The sequence below is a fragment of the Pipistrellus hanaki genome (genome assembly GCF_964339955.1).
Source record: "Pipistrellus hanaki genome assembly, chromosome: 8".
Classification (NCBI taxonomy): Eukaryota; Metazoa; Chordata; class Mammalia; order Chiroptera; family Vespertilionidae; genus Pipistrellus; species Pipistrellus hanaki.
The window spans coordinates 3,393,242-3,412,730 of record NC_140510.1 but is presented as its reverse complement, the minus strand read 5'-3'; the positions used below and the strand labels follow the sequence as shown (position 1 = coordinate 3,412,730).

Below are 19,489 nucleotides of genomic sequence, written 5' to 3'. Positions count from 1 at the left end.
AAACCGGCTTCAGCCGAACTGATCAATTTGACTTCCATCTCTGTGGCTTAAAAAGTTTTGTGAACGTAGGCAGATTACTAACCTTTCTTTTTCATCTCATTTTAAAATGGAGATAAGAGTACTTAATAGTACTGTTGTTATTTATAGTGACTGTATCTGAGAAATGACATGTGCTTTGTCATCAGCTCAGTGAGGAATGCTCTGTGCATTAGAGCCAGAGGGGACTACAGTCATGATAATGACCTCTCAGGTTAGGATTTGTTTCAGACAAAGTAAACTATTTCATTTGAATATTAAATTGGTAATGAATGCGCTAGCTTTTGCTTAGTGGTTGATTTCCTGGGTGGACAAACATCTAATCCCTCTTGCTGTTGGCTAGGGCAGTAGGTGCGCCCTCAGCGGCCTGAGGAGCTAGAGAGCCGTGCCGCCCTTCCTGGTGTTGCTCTGCAGGGTGGGAAGAGCGGAGGGTGTTGTCTGGGTAGTTCTTTCCTGAGGTTATCTGCCCAGCACTTGCCCAGCAGGTGCCATGAGTGCTTCTCACTCAGCTGACAACCAGAACCCAGCGCCGAGGTGGCTGTGTGGTCAAGTAGTGCTCCTTGGGTGAAACAAGACAGATTAATTTTTGCTTCATTTGTTATAACGGTAATGCATACTTTGTAAGGAAAAGAGTGGTAGTGTACCCTCTTTTGAGAGGTGGTAACTATTTTTAATGGTTTGGCTTGTATCCTTTTAGACTTTCTCTGTGGTTATGCTTTTCCTGGAGTCATCTTTCTTTAGTACACTTAAGTGGACCTCCTTATGGTCATACAGTTTATGCATTAATATCTGTTGGTATCTTGATGTTATTTTTAAAGAAGTGGTTTTGGAGGGTAAGTTTTAAAATTTGAGGAAAACATAAATTAGGAAGATAATCGTAAATATGATAAGCGAAGGAAGATGCTCTGATTGGCAATGATAGCTTGCAGCATTCCTCTGCCTTTTTGCTTGACTTGAACTCATGTTTTCAGGTAAAAGGGTAATTATATTCTATTTGTGGCAGAATCACTTATTAAAGTTTTAGTGCTGTGAGATCTGGATATATATCTTTTTTTTCTAGCTTCCCCCTTCTCTAGGAATTGTTAACAATTACTAATCAAAGTCTGCATTTTATAGCTAATATTTTATATAATGTACTATTATTATCATTTTTAGTGATGATGAAACAAGACTCATACCTGACAGTATTCTTTCTGAAAACTATTTAGTGTTTTGGTATTTTTATATTAAGATGCTCACAATCTTTACTTAAATTATTGCTGCATCTATATTTTCTTTTAAAAGCTTTTTAAAGTTTATAATTTTAAGCTTTTGCTATTTATTTTCAGACCCAAGCCCTTGTTGTTCAAAGGTGATCACAGATACCCCTCATCCGGTCCTGAGAGTCCAGTGGTGATTTTCTACTCGGAGATTGGTTCTGAGGTGTTTTATACTTTCCACCGCCAACTTGTATCAAAAAGCAATGCAGGCAAAATCAATTACATATTCAGACATTATGTATCTGTAAGTGTGACTTATTTTACAACTCCTTTAAATACTACTTTGTTCAGCATTATATGACCACATAAGCTAATAATTTTCCCATTTATAAAATTTTATTTTTTGAAAAGTTAAGTACTTTCATCAAATGTTTTTTTTGCACAGAGGAGATACTTCGCTTACCTTTCTGAATTGTAAAACAATTATGCTTAAAAATAGCGTAATAAAGTTTATGTTCTATTTCAAAATGAACCACGTAAATTATATTTAATTTGGCCCAGATTTAAAATGCTCGGATACTATGGAACTAATTCATTAATTAATATCCTTTCTAAACTTTTTAAATATATTTTTTATTGGTTTTTTACAGAGAGGAAGAGAGAGGGATAGAGAGTTAGAAACATCGATGAGAAAGAATCATCGATCAGCTGCCTCTTGCACACCCCCTACTGGGGATGTGCCCACAACCAAGGTATGTACATGCCCTTGACCAGAATCCAACCTGGGACCTTTCAGTCTGCAGGCCGATGCTCTATCCATTGAGCCAAACCAGTTTTGGCTCCTTTCTAAACTTTTTAAACAAATATTTTCTTAAGATGGAAAAGGAGGGATTTCTAGATGTAAAACCAGGCAAGAATCTATTGAAAATGAATGTTCTGAAACCTTGCATAGCATTTAGCTTTAAATTATTTATATGTACAGATTGTTAGCCTTAAAGTTTCTATGTTCTAATAAGCTCAATAAATATTGGATGCTAGGTCCATGCAAGTAAAATAAAAAGTTTGAATGAAAATTTGTACGAGCAGAAACATTTAAATTAATATTTAATTTTTAACAACTGCACTCCTTCCCTCTGCCCCCATACCCTGTTGCTGGTCTTAGAGATTAAAATGTCTGAAGGCCCAGCCTTACCCAGGGCGGTGGTGAGCCTGTGACGTGGTTTGACCAAACCCTGATGGAAGACATTCGAATTCCATCAAGAATGTAAACACGCCTTCACTCACACACGGCCCAACGCTGCACGTCTGGGCGGAGACCTCGCTCGCCGTGTGCAGCCTCCGCACAGGCTGGGAAACGCCTCCCTCCGTGTCTTCACACGGCTCGTGCCCTTCCTTTGACCTTCCAACCGTGCCGTCTATGGTTTTGCTTCCTCCCGGGAGTCCCCATTTTCATACGTGTGGCCGGATACGAATCTAAAGGAGGCTGGGATTTCCACTGCAGTTTAAGTGTATCTGAGTGCGTAATCCTAGGTGTTAGCCACACAGCATTGGCACAGACACACCTGTGCGTGTGACAGGTGAAGACGCAGAGGTAACGGCGGCATTCTTGCTCTGCTTGCAGCGTCCCAGGAGGGAGCCCGTGTATCTCTCCGGCTATGGCGTGGAGCTGGCCATTAAGAGCACCGAGTACAAGGCCAAGGATGATACTCAGGTGAAAGGTGAATTTGTGGATTAGACCAATGTGTTTTCTTTTTTAAAAATAATGAGTTAAAGGAGAACCTTTTTCCTTAATGATAAAGAATTTAGGAAAATGATGAACCTGAGTCTTCTGTCCTATGTGAGTTGGGTGACATTAAGCAAATTCTTATGTCCTAATTTTTTCCTGGTACAGATAATGATATGTGCTTCTTACAGTACTTGTGTGGAGAAAATAAGATGTATAAGTAAGAAATTAACACAGTTTTTTGCACAAAAATGTTCAATAAGTAGTAACTATTGTTATTGATGATACGCCTTCACAAATATCCATTAATTTCAGGCCCAATATGAAATCTTAAACTACCCTATAATTAACAAATGTTTTAATGGTTTTTATTATATTTGGCACTTGGAACAGTTTACTATGGATACTCTAGGGTTTTTAATTTATTTCAACCACAAGTTTTATTTTTATTTTTTCAAATATATATATATATATATATATATATATATATATATATATATATATATATATATATATTTTTTTTTTTTTTTTTTTTTTTTTTAATATATTTTATTGATTTTGTACAGAGAGGAAGTGTGAGAGATAGAGAGTTAGAAACATCGATGAGAGAGTCATCGATCAGCTGCCTCTTGCACACCCCCTACTGGGGATATGTCCGCAACCAAGGTACATGCCCTTGACCGGAATCGAACCCGGGACCCTTCAGTCCCCAAGCCGACGCTCTATCCATTGAGCCAAACCGGTCTCGGCTCAAATATATTTTTATTTCAGAGAGGAAAGGAGAGGGAGAGATGGAAATATCAATGATTAGAGAGAATCATCACTTGGCTACCTCCTTTTATGCCCCCGCTACTGGGAATTGAGCCCACAACCTGGGCATTTGTCCTGACCGTGATTCAAACTGTGACCTCCTGGTTTACAAGTCAACACTCAGCCAAACTGTTTTATGTACAGTCTTCTTTTGTTTTAACCATTTAACCTTTTTTAAAAAAAATGCTTAGTTATTGAGTTGATTGTGGTTCTCTATTTCTTTTGAGCTTATTTTAAAGATAAAAAGGATTGGCTTGGTACATGGAAGATAGCCTAGTAAATCATCATTCTGTTCTCAATCATCTATTTAGGGTTAAGTTGCCTGGTTGCATGTTCTTTAGAATTTTGATATTGAAAAATTCATTGTTTGTAATTTTAAAGGTATTAATTTGGAAAATTTTAATGTAATTTTCCAAAATTTAATGAAAACATTATATTCTTATTTTATCCAGCAGCATAGCACATATTAAAAACACATTAATTTTCTTTGTTTGTTACCATTGCAAAATTAGGTATCAAGATTTTATTTTATTTTTTTAAAACAAATCTTTATTGCTCAGATTATTACAATTGTTTCTCCTTTCCCCCCCCCCCCATAGCTCTCTTCCACCTGGTTCCCGCCCCACCCTCTGCCCTTACCTCCCACTGTCCTCATCCATAGGTGCACAGTTTATGTTCAGTCTCTTCCCACATCCCCCACTCCTCTTTTCCCCGAGAATCGTCAGTTCACTCCCCTTCCATACCTCTGATTCTATTATATTCAACAGTTAATATTGTTCATCAGGTTTTTTAATTCCCTTGGTTTTTAAATTCACTTGATAGTTACATATTTGTTGTTCATAATTTTTATCTTTATTTTCTCCCTCTTCCTAAAGAACCCCCTTCAACAATTCATATAATTCTGGTTTGGGGGTGATGAACTCCTTTAGCTTTTTTTTATTTGTGAAGCTCTTTATCTGGCCTTTGATTCTGAGTGATAGCTTTGCTGGGTAGAGTGTTTTTGGCTGTAGGTTCTTGTCATTCATCACCTTGAATATTTCTTGCCATTCCCATCTGGCCTGCATGGTTTCTGTTGAGAAATCAGCTGACAATCGTTTGGGTGCTCCTTTAAAGGTAACTACCTGCTTTTCTCTTGCTGCTTTTAACCCTTTCCACTCCGAACCATTCTGGACATTGGCTACCAGCTACTCCGAACCATCCTGGACATTGGCTACCAGCTACTCGACGCTACTTTGCGAAATGTGCGTTGAATTAACTCAATTCCCCGTAATCACTAATAAACTGCAATGTCCCCTGAGAGGGGACATCCGAGTGATATGCTAGAATTCCGATGTCCCCTGAGAGGGGACAGCGGAGTGCAAAGTGTTAATATTCTCTCTTTGTCTTTTGCTCTTGGCATTTTTATTATGACGTGTCTTGGTGTGGTCCTCTTTGGATTCCTTTTGTTTAGGGTTCTATGCGCTTCCTGGAGTTGTAAGTCTATTTCTTTCACCAGGTTGGGGAAGTTTTCTGTCACTATTTCTTTCAGTATGTTTTCGATATCTTGCTCTCCCTCATCTTCTGGGATGCCCATAATTCTGATGTTGGTTCGCTTGAAGTTGTCCCAAAGGTTTCTTACATTATCTTCAACTTTTTGGATTCTCTTGTCTTCTTGCTTCTGCAGAGGAGTGTCCTCTGGCTCTTTGTGTTCCAAATCTTTGACTTGATTCTTGAGATCTTCCCTTCTGTTTTCAGGACTCTGTATAATATTTTTTACTTCAGAGAATGTATTCTTTATTTCTAGTTGATCCTTTATTATTTCTAGTTGATCCCTTTTCATATCTTCATAGGTCTTGTTTATTTCATCGGCCTTTTCTAGGAAATTCTTGAAAAACCTTATAACTGTGGTTTTGAACTCTATATCCAGTCTTTTGTTCTCCTCCATTTCTTTCGCTTGAGACCTATTTCCTTGTCTTAGCATTTTCGCTGTTTCCCAGAATTGGTAGGATGGCTTTGTGTGTTTGGTGTCTTATATAGTAGGTCAGCCTCCCAAGTTACCTGAGGTAGACACTCTTGGTGCTCCCCTTTGTGGACTGCGTGTACAACCCTGTGTTATGTCCAGATTTTAAGATCCTTAAGGACCACCAGGGAGCCAAGTCCGTTGCAAAACCGAAAGAGCCTTTATTTAAAGTTGAGCCTGGTCTCCTTGCCTCTACCGATGCAGCGGCAGGATGCAGAGAGCCTCGAGTTCTGAATGTGTAGTCTTTTTATAGGGTTTTGGGTTTGGTGGTGGGGTGATGCTCGGACCACTGAGTTGGCTGATTTTGATTGGTGGGGTGAGGGCCAGGGTCCAGTTATGATGGTTTACTTCCCTCTGCATTTCTATTGGCTGATTTAAGGGTGGGTTGGATAATTGATATATTTTGTGGGGTTTTTTTTGTTTTTGGAAAGGTGTTTTGTCGGAGACACAGTTACACAGTTACACAGTACAAAATGGAGTCAGTCCTCTTCTGCCCTTGAAAGAATGTCTATGTGCTGGGAAGGGGCCATGAGACCGAATCTCAAGGCCTCGTCTGGTGTCAGGATTGATAACTCTATCTGGGGCATAGTCCACAGCCTCTCTGGAAGCATGCTCCAACATTCTCACTCTGTAACACTTGTAGTTAAGTCTTGATTGTTGTTGGTATCACTGGTAGGAATTGACCTCTAGGCCCATTGGATGTGAGTATCAGCTGTGTCTTCTCTGGGATACCTTCTGTATTGGAGACAGTCTTATAGGATCAGACTTGCAAAATTGCATAAGCCTCTGTGCTCACCTTGTATGGAGCGGAGTCTCAGGGCTGAGCTGACAGTCTTGGCTTCTCGTAGCCCTGCCCTTGAGCGTGAGTCTCAGACCTCTGCCTTCCACGAATCCCGAGTTTCCGCCTGATCGCTTAGATTCCCTGTGCAAGAGCGTGGGTGCCCCAGGGGCTCACCCGGAATTTTGTTGTGTCTCTGTAGTCTGGAGCTTATGACTCCTTCTGCTATGGAGAGGCTGTGGCAACTACCACGGTCAGACCTCTCTGCATGCATTCACTCTTGCGCGACTGTAGACTCTGCCCGCTGCGGCTCCCGGCTCCCCGAGTCTCCCAGTCTTTGAGTCTCTGGGTGCCTTTCTCTACAGTCTGGACTCCACTCGTATGAGGCTGGGTCCACGGGGTTTACGGCTGGGGTTGGGGTTCAGTGCAATTAGAAAGGGTTCAGTGCAATCGGGGACTTCCTTTCCCCTCCCGCCAGCCAGGCAGGCATTCGGCCGCACTTCCTCTGCGCGTGTGTCTCCCTACCTCAACGCTTTGCGGCTCCCAGTCCAATCCATGAGCCTCTCTCCTTCTTTCTGTTTGTAGATTTCCCACTCCGCCAGCTTTCCTGTGGTTTGGATGATGTCTGTTCTGTCTTTTAGTTGTTGTTTTGAAATTGTTGTGCGAGATGGCTGCTTAGGTTCTTACATAAGCCGTCATCTTGGTTTCTCCAGATATCAACATTTAAAATGGTATCATATCGGGTGTTTCTGATTATTTTTTTATATTAGACGTACGAAGTTATAGTGTTTTTATTTCTAATCTGGGTGATTAGACATGACTTTGCTGTGCCTTTACAGGAACTGAAGTAAACACCACAGTGATTGGTGAAAATGATCCTATTGATGAAGTGCAAGGATTTCTCTTCGGAAAATTAAGGTATGTATATTCTTTTGGGAAATGGTCTTACTCTATTTAAACCTCCAGTCTTCCTCACTCTATGAACATCGTCTTCCATACTGCTGTGAGTCACAGATGTCCCAGCAGTGTTTTATACGTGTCATTTGATATGAAGAGACAACCACTTAATGATAGAGCAGTTTGTGATCTCCAGTCATTCTGAGCACATATGATACCATGGTTCTTTGCTTATGGCTTACATTCAGTTCCTTTTCTGGGCTTTGTAATCGATGACATAAAATTACATGTCATTTTTTAATTCACATAATAGGAGAGATGTAATTGTTTCAGTCAATATTTTTTAAGAAATTCAAATGTATTTTAAGTTAGCGAGGTGATAGCTATTTACTCATGCTAAATATAGTCTGCAAAAAAATGCAAAAGAGGTATGGCAGGATGTGTAACAGATTTTATACATGCTCAGTTAGCATACATTCCATTAGTGTTTGCTCTTTGTGAAAGACGATAGGAAATGGTTTTCTGAAGAAAATTTTATAACAGTCTTATGAAGTATCAAAGGATTTTATAGCTGAAACATCTTCTTAGCTCTTTTTTATTCATTTATTATTATTATTTTTTTGCTGATAAATTAAAAAAATAATTATTTATTGTTGAAAGTCTTAAATATGTCCTCTTCCCTCACCTCTCCTCCCCCACGCCCCACATCAGCTCCCTCCAGCTGGCCCAACCCGCCCAGGCCCTCACCACTGTCTGTGTCCATGGGTTATGCAGATCTGTATACCAGGGCTTTGGTGGATTGCCTCCAACCCACCCAGCCTCCCCAACCTTCCCTCAGCATACTCCACTCCCTTCATCAGTTTATTGTTACTTAGATTCCACATATGAGTGAGATCATGTGATACTTGTCTTTCTCTGAATGACTGACTTCACTTAGCATGATACTCTTTAGGGTCGCTCCATGCTGTCTCAATGGGTAAGAGATCCTTTCTTACTCCTGCATAGTATTCCCTGGTGTAAATGTACCACAGCTTTTTATCTGCTCATCTGCTGATGGGCACTGGGACTGCTCCCAGATGTTAGCTAAGTTGTGCTGCTATGAACATAAGGGTCATACATTTTTTCTGATTGCTGTTTTGGGTTTCTTAGTTTATATCCTAGAAGTGGGATCACTGGGTCAAATGGCAGTTCCATTTTTAATATTTTGAGGAAACTTTGTACTATTCTCCGCAGTGGCTGCACCAGTCTGCATTCCCATCAGCAGTGCACGAGAGCTCCCTTTTCTCCACTTCTTCACCAGCACTTGTCATGTGTTGATATGGTAGCTATTCTGACAGGTGTGAGATGGTACCTCATTGTTGTTTTAATTAGCATCTCTCTGATGATCAGTGACTTTGAGCATTTTTCATCTGTCTCTTGGCCATCTTTATGTCCTTTTTGGTGAAATGTCAATTTAGGTCCTTTGCCCATTCTTTTTAATCGGATTGTTTGATTAGATCCTCAGCTTCCCGTAATTTGCTGTGTATTTATTCCTTCCAATGTGGGTTTTTTCTTTTTTGTTCTTGTTTGTTTTGTTTCGTTTTCATTTAAATTTTTTATTTTTTAAAGAATTGCATATGTCTCCTTTTTTCTCTATTGACCTCTCTTTGGTCACTCTCATCCCCCTACAATGTGTTCTTTATTTGTGCAATGTCATTCTTTATTTCTGTTTTCTTTTTTTAATTTTACCTTTAAAATATATAGTCATTCTTTATTTCTGTTTTCTTTTTTTAATTTTACCTTTAAAATATATATATATATATATATATATATATATATATATATATATATTTTTTTTTTTTTTTTTTTTTTTTTTTTACTTTTTACAAAGAGGAAGGGAGATTTAGAAACATCAGTGAGAGAGAAACATCAATCAGCTGCCTCTCCCATAGTCCCCACTGGGAATGTGCCCGTAACCAAGGTACATGCCCTTGACTGGAATCGAACCTAGGACCCTTTGTCCTTAGGCTGACGCTCTATCCACTGAGCCAAGCCGGTTAGGGCTATTTCTGTTTTCTTACTTACTGTATATATTTTTTATGCTGTTGATCATCTTTACCATCAGTATTCTGAAGTCTATATCTGATATATTTCTTATCTCCATTTCATTTATATCTTCGGAGAATTCTCTTATTCTTTCATTTGTGGGTTTTTTTCTTTGTCTTCTCATTTTGGCTGCACGATTGGTTTCTGTCTATGTATTAGGTAGATCTGCTATGCCTCTCAATCTCTAGTGCAGGACATTAACAAGCTGTTTCTGACTAGTTCGATCAGGAAAGACTCAAAGCCTTCAGAGACCTGCCTCTGCCTACAGATTGGATTCGTATTGAATAATCCTCAGGCAATTGTCCACAGATGTCATGAGCGTTTTTCAACAGACTGGGGCAGTTGCTTCTCCCTGGAGGCTAATTGTTATTCTCAGTCTTTAATTGACTTCAGACACTATGCACCATGGGGTGGGTCAACTGTCTTACCCAGGCAAAGCCGCCTGGCTAGTTAAAGTCTTCCTTTTAAAGATTCCCCTGCAGTGTGAAGGAATGACTCCCCACAGGAAACTGGGGTGTCTGCTTTCCCATTCCTAACCCCAGAGCCACCACCCTGGCTTTTGCTCACAGCTCCAGTCCACTCTGCTCTCCCTCTGCCAGAGCCCAAGGTTAGTGGCTCCACAGGGAATTTTGTGCGGTTGCCCTGTAGGAGGGTGCCTGCAGTTCCAGCCATGTCTCCCTGGTGGACAGCAGCCCTGTGGCTTTTCACAGCCACATGTTATGTGGGTACCCTTCTCAGTTCTGGTGTCTGGGCTGGGGAGCCCAGCTTGGGGATTAGACCCTAGAGTTCTCAGTGGCAACCCCCCCCCCTCCCCCCCCGACACACACACACACACACACACACACACACACACACACACAGCTGAGATATCCCTCCAAAACTTCAGCTGCTGTCTGGGAATTCAACCAGCCCTTTCGCACTTCTGCCCCTCCTATCAGTCTCCATGGGATCTTCACTTTTGGTCCTAAGTTATCAGTTTCTCTCAAGCGAAACTTCATTTGATTATTCAGAAAGTTTTCGATTTTTTAGTTGTAATTCCAGTTTGATCCTAGGAGCATGTCTATGAAGCATCCACTTACTCTGCCACTATTTTTAATCTCTTAGCTCATTTTATAAATGTTGCAGTTATTTGAGATATGCCTTGATAATTGTTCAGAGCCCTGAATTCTGCTTTATCTGAAAATCTTAATTAGGACATCTATAGTATGATTTGTTTTTGTTTATTTTTAAAGGAAGAGGTCATCTATATTAATAAAAGGGTAATGCAAATTGGTCAGGACACCCTCATAGTAATGACTGAACAGCAGGCTGATTGGGGCGACAAGGCCGGCAGTGGAGTTAGTGAGGGACGACCAAATGACTGAACAATAGGTGATCAGGCGAGCAGTGGGGGCAGTTGGGTGTGACCAGGCCGGCATGGAGGGCAGTTAGGGGCAATCAGGTCAGTGGGGGGGGGGGGGGGGGGCAGTTGGGGGTGACCAGGCCGGAAGGCAGAGGTGGTTAGGGTGATTAGGCTGGCAGGGGAGTCAGTTAAGAGCAATCAGGCAGGCAGGCAGGTGAGCAGTTAGGAGCCAGTGATCCAGGATTGTGAGAGGGATGTCCAACTGCTGGTTTAGGCCCAATCCCAGTCGGAGGGATGTCCGACTGCTGGTTTAGGCCCAATAATCAAATGAAGTTTCGCTTGAGAGAAACTGATAACTTAGGACCAAAAGTGAAGATCCCATGGAGACTGATAGGAGGGGCAGAAGTTCTGAGGGGTCTCAGAATAGAGAGGGTGCAGGCTGGGCTGAGGGGACTCCCCCCCACTCACCCCCCCCCCCCCCCCCCACTGGGCCTCTATACTACAGGCCCCGTACATGAATTTCATGTACTGGGCCTCTAGTATAAAAATAATAATGTGTAGGCTCGGTTTTTTCTACTTGCTTTAACATTTGGCTGAGTGAAATGCCTTAACCAGACTAACAGTTTAGCAGAGATGTCTTAGTTCATGTTAAATTACTATGGATATATTATGTTCCTATGCATATGTACATTCTTTGTGTTTAACATCAGTTTTACTGAATTTGTATGCAATCAAATTTCTTTTTTCTTTTTTTTTTTATTGGTTCCAGGTTTCCAGAATTCCTTTGAATGTTCACTTTTTTTTTTTTTTTTTTTTTTTTTTTTTAAATAGCTTTTTCAATATTGATTTTAGGGAAGGGAGAAGGATTGAGAGAGAGAAACGTCATCGATTCACTGCCTCCTTTGTGCCCCTTACTGGGGATTGAGCCGTAACCTGGGCATTTGCCCTGACCAGTAATTGAACCCATGCTTTCTTGTTGCAAGGGTTGATGCTCAACCACTGAGCCATAACAGGCACATTATGTTTGTTCTTTGAATAGCATTATGATTTCATGTATTTATAGTACAATGTATTTTTTTGGATATTGAATACCTTTTTTTCTTTTATATTCAGAATAGTTATTTATTTATCTACAATAATTTGAGCATTTTTTGATATTTTTATTATGAAAAAGTTTATAGTGACTGATTAGAAGTAGATTCTTTGGAATGTAAAAGGTGTGAGTAATATTTAACTTTATGTTGTATTTAAAAAATGTTTATGCTATAATCTGAAACTGATGCAGAATGGTATTGAATGTTAACTGGTTGAAAAAAGTTAAAAATTACAAACAAGAAAATTTGAGTTTCTAGCATTTAAAAGAGCAGAATGACTCTTATCAGCCATTTTTCTCTCTATCTACATGATATCTCTCTGCTTCTGTCTTCTGTTGTACTAGCTTGAAAGAGAATGTACTATATTTCAAGATAAAACTAAACAAAACCCAATAATCTTTGTTAGCTTGAATTGTATTCATGAGCATTTTGGGATTAGTCTAATATAGATTCAGTTTTATTTTGAGAAATTATAAAGACTCACAAAAGTATGGAAAATAATATAACATCCCCATGTATACCACCCAGAAATAATTGTTGCTATCATACTTGCTTTTCTGTAACAAAGGATTATTTATCAAGTCCCCTACCCCCAACATACATGTGCTTTTACTTAAAGAGAAACAAGGTGAAAATTATGAAATAAAATTGGAGCCAACCTTTGAGTGTGCTTTGAGAAAGAAAAGACACAAGACAAGGACTGACTTTATGTTTTTTTTTAGAGACCTGCACCCTGACCTGAAGGGACAGTTGAAAGAACTTAGAAAGCACCTTGTGGAGAGCACCAATGAAATGGCACCTTTAAAAGTTTGGCAATTGCAAGGTAATGAAAACATACAGCAATCACTGGCCAACTTTTTGACTATATTTTGTGGTACTACAAAAAGGTAGAATTTGAATGCAATTGTATTGATTCACATGATTCTAAAGGTACCACCGATTTTAAAGATAGTCATTAATTATGATTAATCAGACAAGAAGCCCTTTTGTAGAGAGATAACACTATTCAGAAGTAATGTATGTAAATGAGTACCAGATCTTTCATTGTGTGACCAGTTGCATAAGCTTGTAGTATCTATAATAATAAAAGTGTAATATGCTAATTAGACTGGACAACCTTCAGGACGAAGCTGGGACTGCAAGGGAAGCCCTGATCCCAGCTGCCAGAGGGAAACTAGTGCCAGCAGCAGGGGAAGGAAGGCCTATTCTTGCACGGATTTTGTGCACTGGGCCTCTAGTGTAGAAGCACATTTGTCTTGGTCTCAGTGTGTCTCTGTGTATACAATTACTGAGCAGTGTATCTATCAAATGTCAGAGGCATGTCAGTGTGGGAGAATGTATGTATACTTTTCTGGTCCAAAAAACTATTCATTATTTTTCCCCCCCAACATAATTTACTGAAGTCCTATGTTATAATTTGAGATTTGTTGTAAATTCAGAAGAAGGAAAGTATTTGGGTTGGATTTATGTCTGCTTTGTGAATTAGTATATGCCCTATTGTTTCATGCAGGTAGATGAAGAAACGGTTATAATGGATACCATAGGGACTAGAAAGTCAATAAAACCTGAAATTAAACAGTGGCACTTTCTAGAATGGTTGCATTCTAAGTCATTCTTAATTACCAAGGAAATAGTGGGAAATAAATGTATTTTCTTTCCTGTTTTTCATTGCATTAATACCCTTTGTTATATTTTACATTGTTGCAGATCTAAGTTTCCAAACTGCTGCCCGAATCTTGGCTGCTCCTGTTGAATTAGCTTTGGTTGTTATGAAGGATCTTAGTCAAAATTTTCCTACCAAAGCCAGGTAATATGAGGGATAAAGGCTTTGAGGCATTTATTCCTCAATTTATGCCTAATTATCTTCATGCTTATATGTAAAATGAAGCAATTAAATATATATAAAAGCTTAGAAAATGAAAGTTCTCTTGCTATTAACACTATCCTGCTAATGGTACTCTTTCTGAGTAGAGGCAAGATTGCATCGTATGGTTGAATAGACCCATATTGGTTGTATTCCTGGCACTGTCCTTCCTGGTTGTATGAACTTGTAAATAAGCTTTCTTCAGCAGTGAAATAGCTGCCTTTCAGGATTGGTGCATTAATCTAACCTAAGCAAATAGCCAATCCAGAGTCCCCTATGGACGATAGTATTTTTCTTTCTGAAGAGTTTCACATATATTGTTTTATTTAATCTTGATGAAGAAAATGAGTTATAGAGGCTGATATGTTCCTAGTGACAGAGTAAGATTCTGAATGCAGCTTTTCTGGTGTCGGGTCCGAGCCCCTCTGCCAGGGGCTGGATGGACCTCCTGGGACCCTGGGTATCTGATGAAGAAGCCATTAGAAGTCATGAGTAGATAAGAGAGTCTTCATTGTAGGAGCCAGTGGCCATGTTGCCTCTGCTAACAAATAGCCACTAGATAAAACAATTCTATAAGCAAAATTCCACACAGCAGGTAGCCGCACTCCAGCCAGGTAACAACACATCTTTCCACATAACTAGTAGCAGTAGCCTCACTTAGTAGCCACATCTTTACTCACAGCCTCATAGCCTCAGAAACATACTTTAATATTACTTAGACAGTGGCTTTCTGCCAAAACGTGACATCACTTCTTTGGGTTATAGAAAGTCACACTTGCGCGGTCTAGAGTGCTGTGTTCATGCACCTATGTATAGCATCTTAGCCTTGAACATTCTTTTTTTTTTTTTTTTTTTTTAAATATATTTTATTGATTTTTTTTTTTTTTTTTTTTTACAGAGAGGAAGGGAGAGGGATAGAGAGTTAGAAACATCAATGAGAGAGAATCATCAATCAGCTGCCTCTTGCACACCCTCTAATGGGGATGTGCCTGCAACCAAGGTACATGCCCTCGGCCGGAATCGAACCTGGGACCTTTCAGTCCGCCAGCCGACGCTCTATCCACTGAGCCAAACTGATTTCGGTTGATATTGTATTTTAATAATGAAAAAATATATACACATCTGAGGAGAAATACGCTTATCAATTGTAAAGGTTTAAGATTTTTTTCCATTAGGTTTTTGTGTTTTATCAAGTAATTTGTTGTTTCATATGTAAATATAGGGAAGTTGAAGGCATTTATATAAATATTAAACCAAGCACTGCTAATGTCTTCTTTTCTTAGAGCAATAACAAAAACTGCTGTGAGTTCAGAACTTAGAACCGAAGTGGAAGAGAATCAGAAGGTAATCATAACCAATGGAAAATAGTGTCCTTTCTGTTTTTTTATTATAGCTTTAAAATTGAGAAAATCTGAGTTAAATCTGTGACATGAATAGTTTTAATCTTGTTTGATCAGAGATAGTAGTATTTTAATTCTTTTCTGTAATCTTGTATTTTTTAGTTTTTAATCAAAGTTGAATATGAATATATTTTAAAGCACCAAATGATGCCACATGTTTATTAACAAAAATAGCTTCCTCTCAACATGTCTCACTCCCTGTGTGTCCCTTTTCCCAGAAACATCTGCTTCCAGCTCTTAGCTGATTCTTTTGATACCTACCTCCAGACTTGTAACAAGCTTAAATTGATATTTTATTTTTGAGTTTCAGACCTTATTTATTGGCCTCTTATTACAAGGATGAGGTTTAGCTTTCTGTCACTATCCCCTCCCACCCATGTCTTCCATGACTCCATATTGGCACTTTCCCCATCTCTTCACTTTCCCTGTGTTATTATGTCATGATTTTACCCATTTTTATCTGCTCCACTGTGGGCAGGTGGTTTCCCATGTCAGTGCATAACAGTTGTCCTGGGACCTTCCTTTCACCTCTTTGCTGGATGTCCTGTTCCTTGGACTCCAGGTCTTTGTTTTTGGTTATTCCCTATTTTAATGCAGCAAATCATTCTTCATGAAAAAAGTTTCATGCAAGGTAAATTTCAGACTGAGAAATCAATTTTCTATTTTTGTTTTTATTGATGGTTTGGCTGGATATAGAATTTTAGATTGGAAGTCATTTGGAAGTTTGAAGGCATTACTAATTTAAAAATATATATATATTTTTATTGATTTTTTACAGAGAGGAAGGGAGAGGGATAGAGAGTTAGAAACATCAATGAGAGAGAAACATTGATCAGCTGCCGCCTTCACACCCCCCACCCCCTGGGAATGTGCCTACAACCAAGGTACATGCTCTTGACCCTAATTGAACCTGGGACCTTTCAGTCCCCACCCCGACGCTCCATCCACTGAGCCAAGCCAGTTTGTACAAAGGCATTACTACTTTAATTTTGATTTCCATTGTGGCTATTAAGAAGTGTATAAAGTCTTTGAGATCTGACTCTTCTTTCTAGAATCATCTAGAATCTTTCCTTTGACCCTAAAATTCTGAAATTGTACAAGGATATATCATTTAGAAAAAAATCTGTAGTGTTGTGTAGTTGATGGGCCTTTTGAATCTGGAAAATTATTTTCTCTAGTTTGGGGAAATTTTTTGAATTATTTATTTGCATTTCTTCCATTGGTTTCAATTTTCTGTTTTCCTAGAACTATTTATTTTTAAGATTTTGCACGTTCTTAACTAGCATGGCCTAATTTAAAACAACCACCATTTCTATTTTTCAATTATTTTGTCTTTTACTATTGAACTTTCTGGGAAGGATTTTCCACTCCTTGGTTAAGGTGTATTTTCCGTGGTCTCATGTCTTAAATGTCAGAGGCTTCCCAGAATGTCTGGTATGTGTGATATGGAAGAATGAGGCAGCCAGAAGCTGATTGGAATCCCCAAGGGTGAGGCTTTTTGACTATAAGCTCTCTTGGAATGGCCACTTCCTAGGGAATCCCAGTGACAGTGTCTCTCAAACTTTCCCCTTGAGCTGTTGAGTCTCAAGAAAAGGATCTTCTATAGTCTTCTTCCTGGAGGGTGAAGTTTGGCTGCCCAAGTGGAAGAGGCCCAGTAGAGAAGAACAATCAGTAACTTCCACTCAGTACCCTATTTTCAGTGTGAGCCCCCCACCCTCAATCGTGCTTCATTTCCCATAGCTCCAGGTTCTTTGTCTTCATCTTTCCAAGGATGAGTCTCCAGTTTTTTGGAGGAGTCATGGCAGCATTTACCTGCTATGTTAAATTAGGGGAGCCTGGAGCTCTTATCTTCAAAAGGCTTCCGATGGGAACTCATTTTAGCCTCATCAGTGCCCTCTCACACTGCTCCTCGTGCGCCCACTCCCTGTGTCTCCGCTGCCTTCTTCCACCGCCAGCCGTGGGCTGGCTTCCTCAGGGTCACCAGCACTGCTGCTCACACCTCCTTCTAGCTTCCAAAACCACTTTCTTTCCTGTTGTGGATTTATAACTTAAAGGAGTCCTTTTTTAAAAAAGTGACATTTCCAGAACATTTCAAAAGAGGAAAAAAATGTATTCTCTCTACTACCTATACGCCAGATTTTCTAAATCTTTATGTAGATTAGTTATTTAAATAGACCTGAGGAATAAGTAAGCCAGATATATCTTAAATATTTGCTAATTTGAAGAAACCTGACAGCTTTTATTTACTTAAATTTTTATTTCCAGGATAACAGCATTAAATATTACCTTAATTTTAGCCCCCCCCCCCCCCCCCAGGAAAATAAAGGTTATATATCGGTACATCCTGAATTTTTTTGAGTAAAATATTTTATTAAAGTATAAAAAACAAAAGTATAAACATGTACAACAACATGCACGGAATTTCAGTGTGACGGATTGTCAGTAAGTGAAGCCAGCCTGCCGTCAGCATCCAGATCTACAATAGATGTGGGCTGTGTCGTATAGGCATATGGCGCTGTTCTTGCCGCCCGGGAGGGAGTGGACATGCAGCTTTTCTCTCCTGTGTAAGAAACTTTAATTTTCGTTGATAGAACGCTTTATTATCCCCTTAGTCTCACTTGCCATTTAATCCCGGAGGGGATAGAAGCAAAGCCTTGGCTTCCTCATTGTTCTGTTTGTGTTTTTCCCAGGTAGTGCTAAATCTTAAAGATGATTTCTCTTAGTCCACTGACCGCGGGAGAAGACAGGAGCGCAGGGTCCCTGCACCTCCTTCCCCATGGAGAGCTAGGTGCTGTAGGTGCGTCCTTAGCACAGAAGCTCAGAGCTGTACATTCAGAAGAAGAGCCTTAGTTTGGGAGCCGATTAGCTCCCTGGACTTTATCAGGAAGGCCTCGCTGTTACTGACTGCTGTCCCCGCCTTGGTTGGCATCACCAACAGGGAAAAGTAACAGAAGTCCTTTTATGAAGAGTAACCCTCAGCACTTGGCTAATTTGACCCCCCCCCCCCCATATGTTAATGAACGTGGGAAGGAGCGAGGGAGGGGCAGGCGAGGAGCAGGCCACATAAGCCCGCAGTTGGACCAGATCTGGTAGTAAATGCTGAATGGGGTCCGTAAGAGGCAGTCTTCCCTCAGCCTTGGGCTTTCCTGCGGGGCTTTAGTGCACATAGTAAAGCTAGAAACATGGGCATTTCTGTTGAACATTCTCTTCTTGCTCCTTAATAACTTTTTTATAAATATTTCAGTATTTCAAAGGAACTTTAGGGTTACAGCCTGGAGACTCAGCACTGTTCATCAATGGACTTCATATAGATTTAGATACGCAGGATATATTCAGGTATGGATAATATTTCTCACGCTCTGAAAGTCTTGATCATGTCCGGTTCCTTGCTGTACATTCACATTGTTCTCCATGGTGGTGGCATGTTGGCAGCCTGATGGCTCACCAGCCAGGGAGAGCACTCAGGGAGGGTCTGTGTTCTGACTGGGAGGGTAGGATGACACTTGGCCTTTTTCTCCTTAATCATCATGTCCATTTAAGGCCTTGGGCACATAAGGCCCAAGTGTCTTTCGAGAATGCCCTTGTAGAAGCTGTATTGTCCTATTAACCAGGACAGCAGAAGAGAGCAGCTGTGCTCTGGGAATAGAGTGAAGGAGGTTATTCCATGTGCTGCTTCTGGTGTCCAGGACACTCCCTTTCTGTTTGTTAAAATGTGGCTTAGTACCAAATTGTTGTAAATAGCCCTCAGGAATTTTTGGAGCAGGTCGGGGGACAATCAGGTGGACTTCACATTTTATCCTGTGAGCTAACATTGACAGGTTTCACAGCAGCAGAAACTAAGGTGTTTGTTCCACAGGAGCTGAGCTTATGTGCACACACTACTCCGCAGAGCTAGTGAAAATTAGGGACACTAAAATATTGCCCATGCTTGTTTTTTAATTAAAAATACATACCTTTAGTTTTCCATAGTATTTTTTTTTTTTAAATATATTTTATTGATTTTGTACAGAGAGGAAGGGAGAGAGAGAGTTAGAAACATCGATGAGAGAGAGTCATCGATCAGCTGCCTCTTGCACACCCCCTACTGGGGATATGCCCGCAACCAAGGTACATGCCCTTGACCGGAATCGAACCCAGGACCCTTCAGTCCCCAAGCTGACGCTCTATCCATTGAGCCAAACCGGTCTCGGCAGTTTTCCATAGTATTTTTAAAAATATATATATTTTATTGATTTTTTTACAGAGAGGAAGAGAGAGTTAGA

At 40.0% G+C, this 19,489-nt stretch overlaps 1 protein-coding gene across 5 annotated transcripts in view; it reads left to right on the top strand.

Annotated features, from left to right (window-relative positions):
- The window catches only part of UGGT1 (UDP-glucose glycoprotein glucosyltransferase 1), a 151,931-nt gene that overhangs the window by 34,161 nt on the left and 98,281 nt on the right, over positions 1-19,489 (top strand). For all 5 annotated transcript variants that reach the window (XM_084891989.1, XM_084891988.1, XM_084891991.1 and 2 more), the window contains 7 exons: positions 1,365-1,539; positions 2,857-2,953; positions 7,385-7,463; positions 12,686-12,786; positions 13,671-13,770; positions 15,111-15,171; positions 18,472-18,563. In XM_084891989.1, coding sequence (XP_084748115.1) covers positions 1,365-1,539; positions 2,857-2,953; positions 7,385-7,463; positions 12,686-12,786; positions 13,671-13,770; positions 15,111-15,171; positions 18,472-18,563 — 705 coding nt within the window. The remainder of the gene's footprint in view (positions 1-1,364; positions 1,540-2,856; positions 2,954-7,384; positions 7,464-12,685; positions 12,787-13,670; positions 13,771-15,110; positions 15,172-18,471; positions 18,564-19,489) is intronic.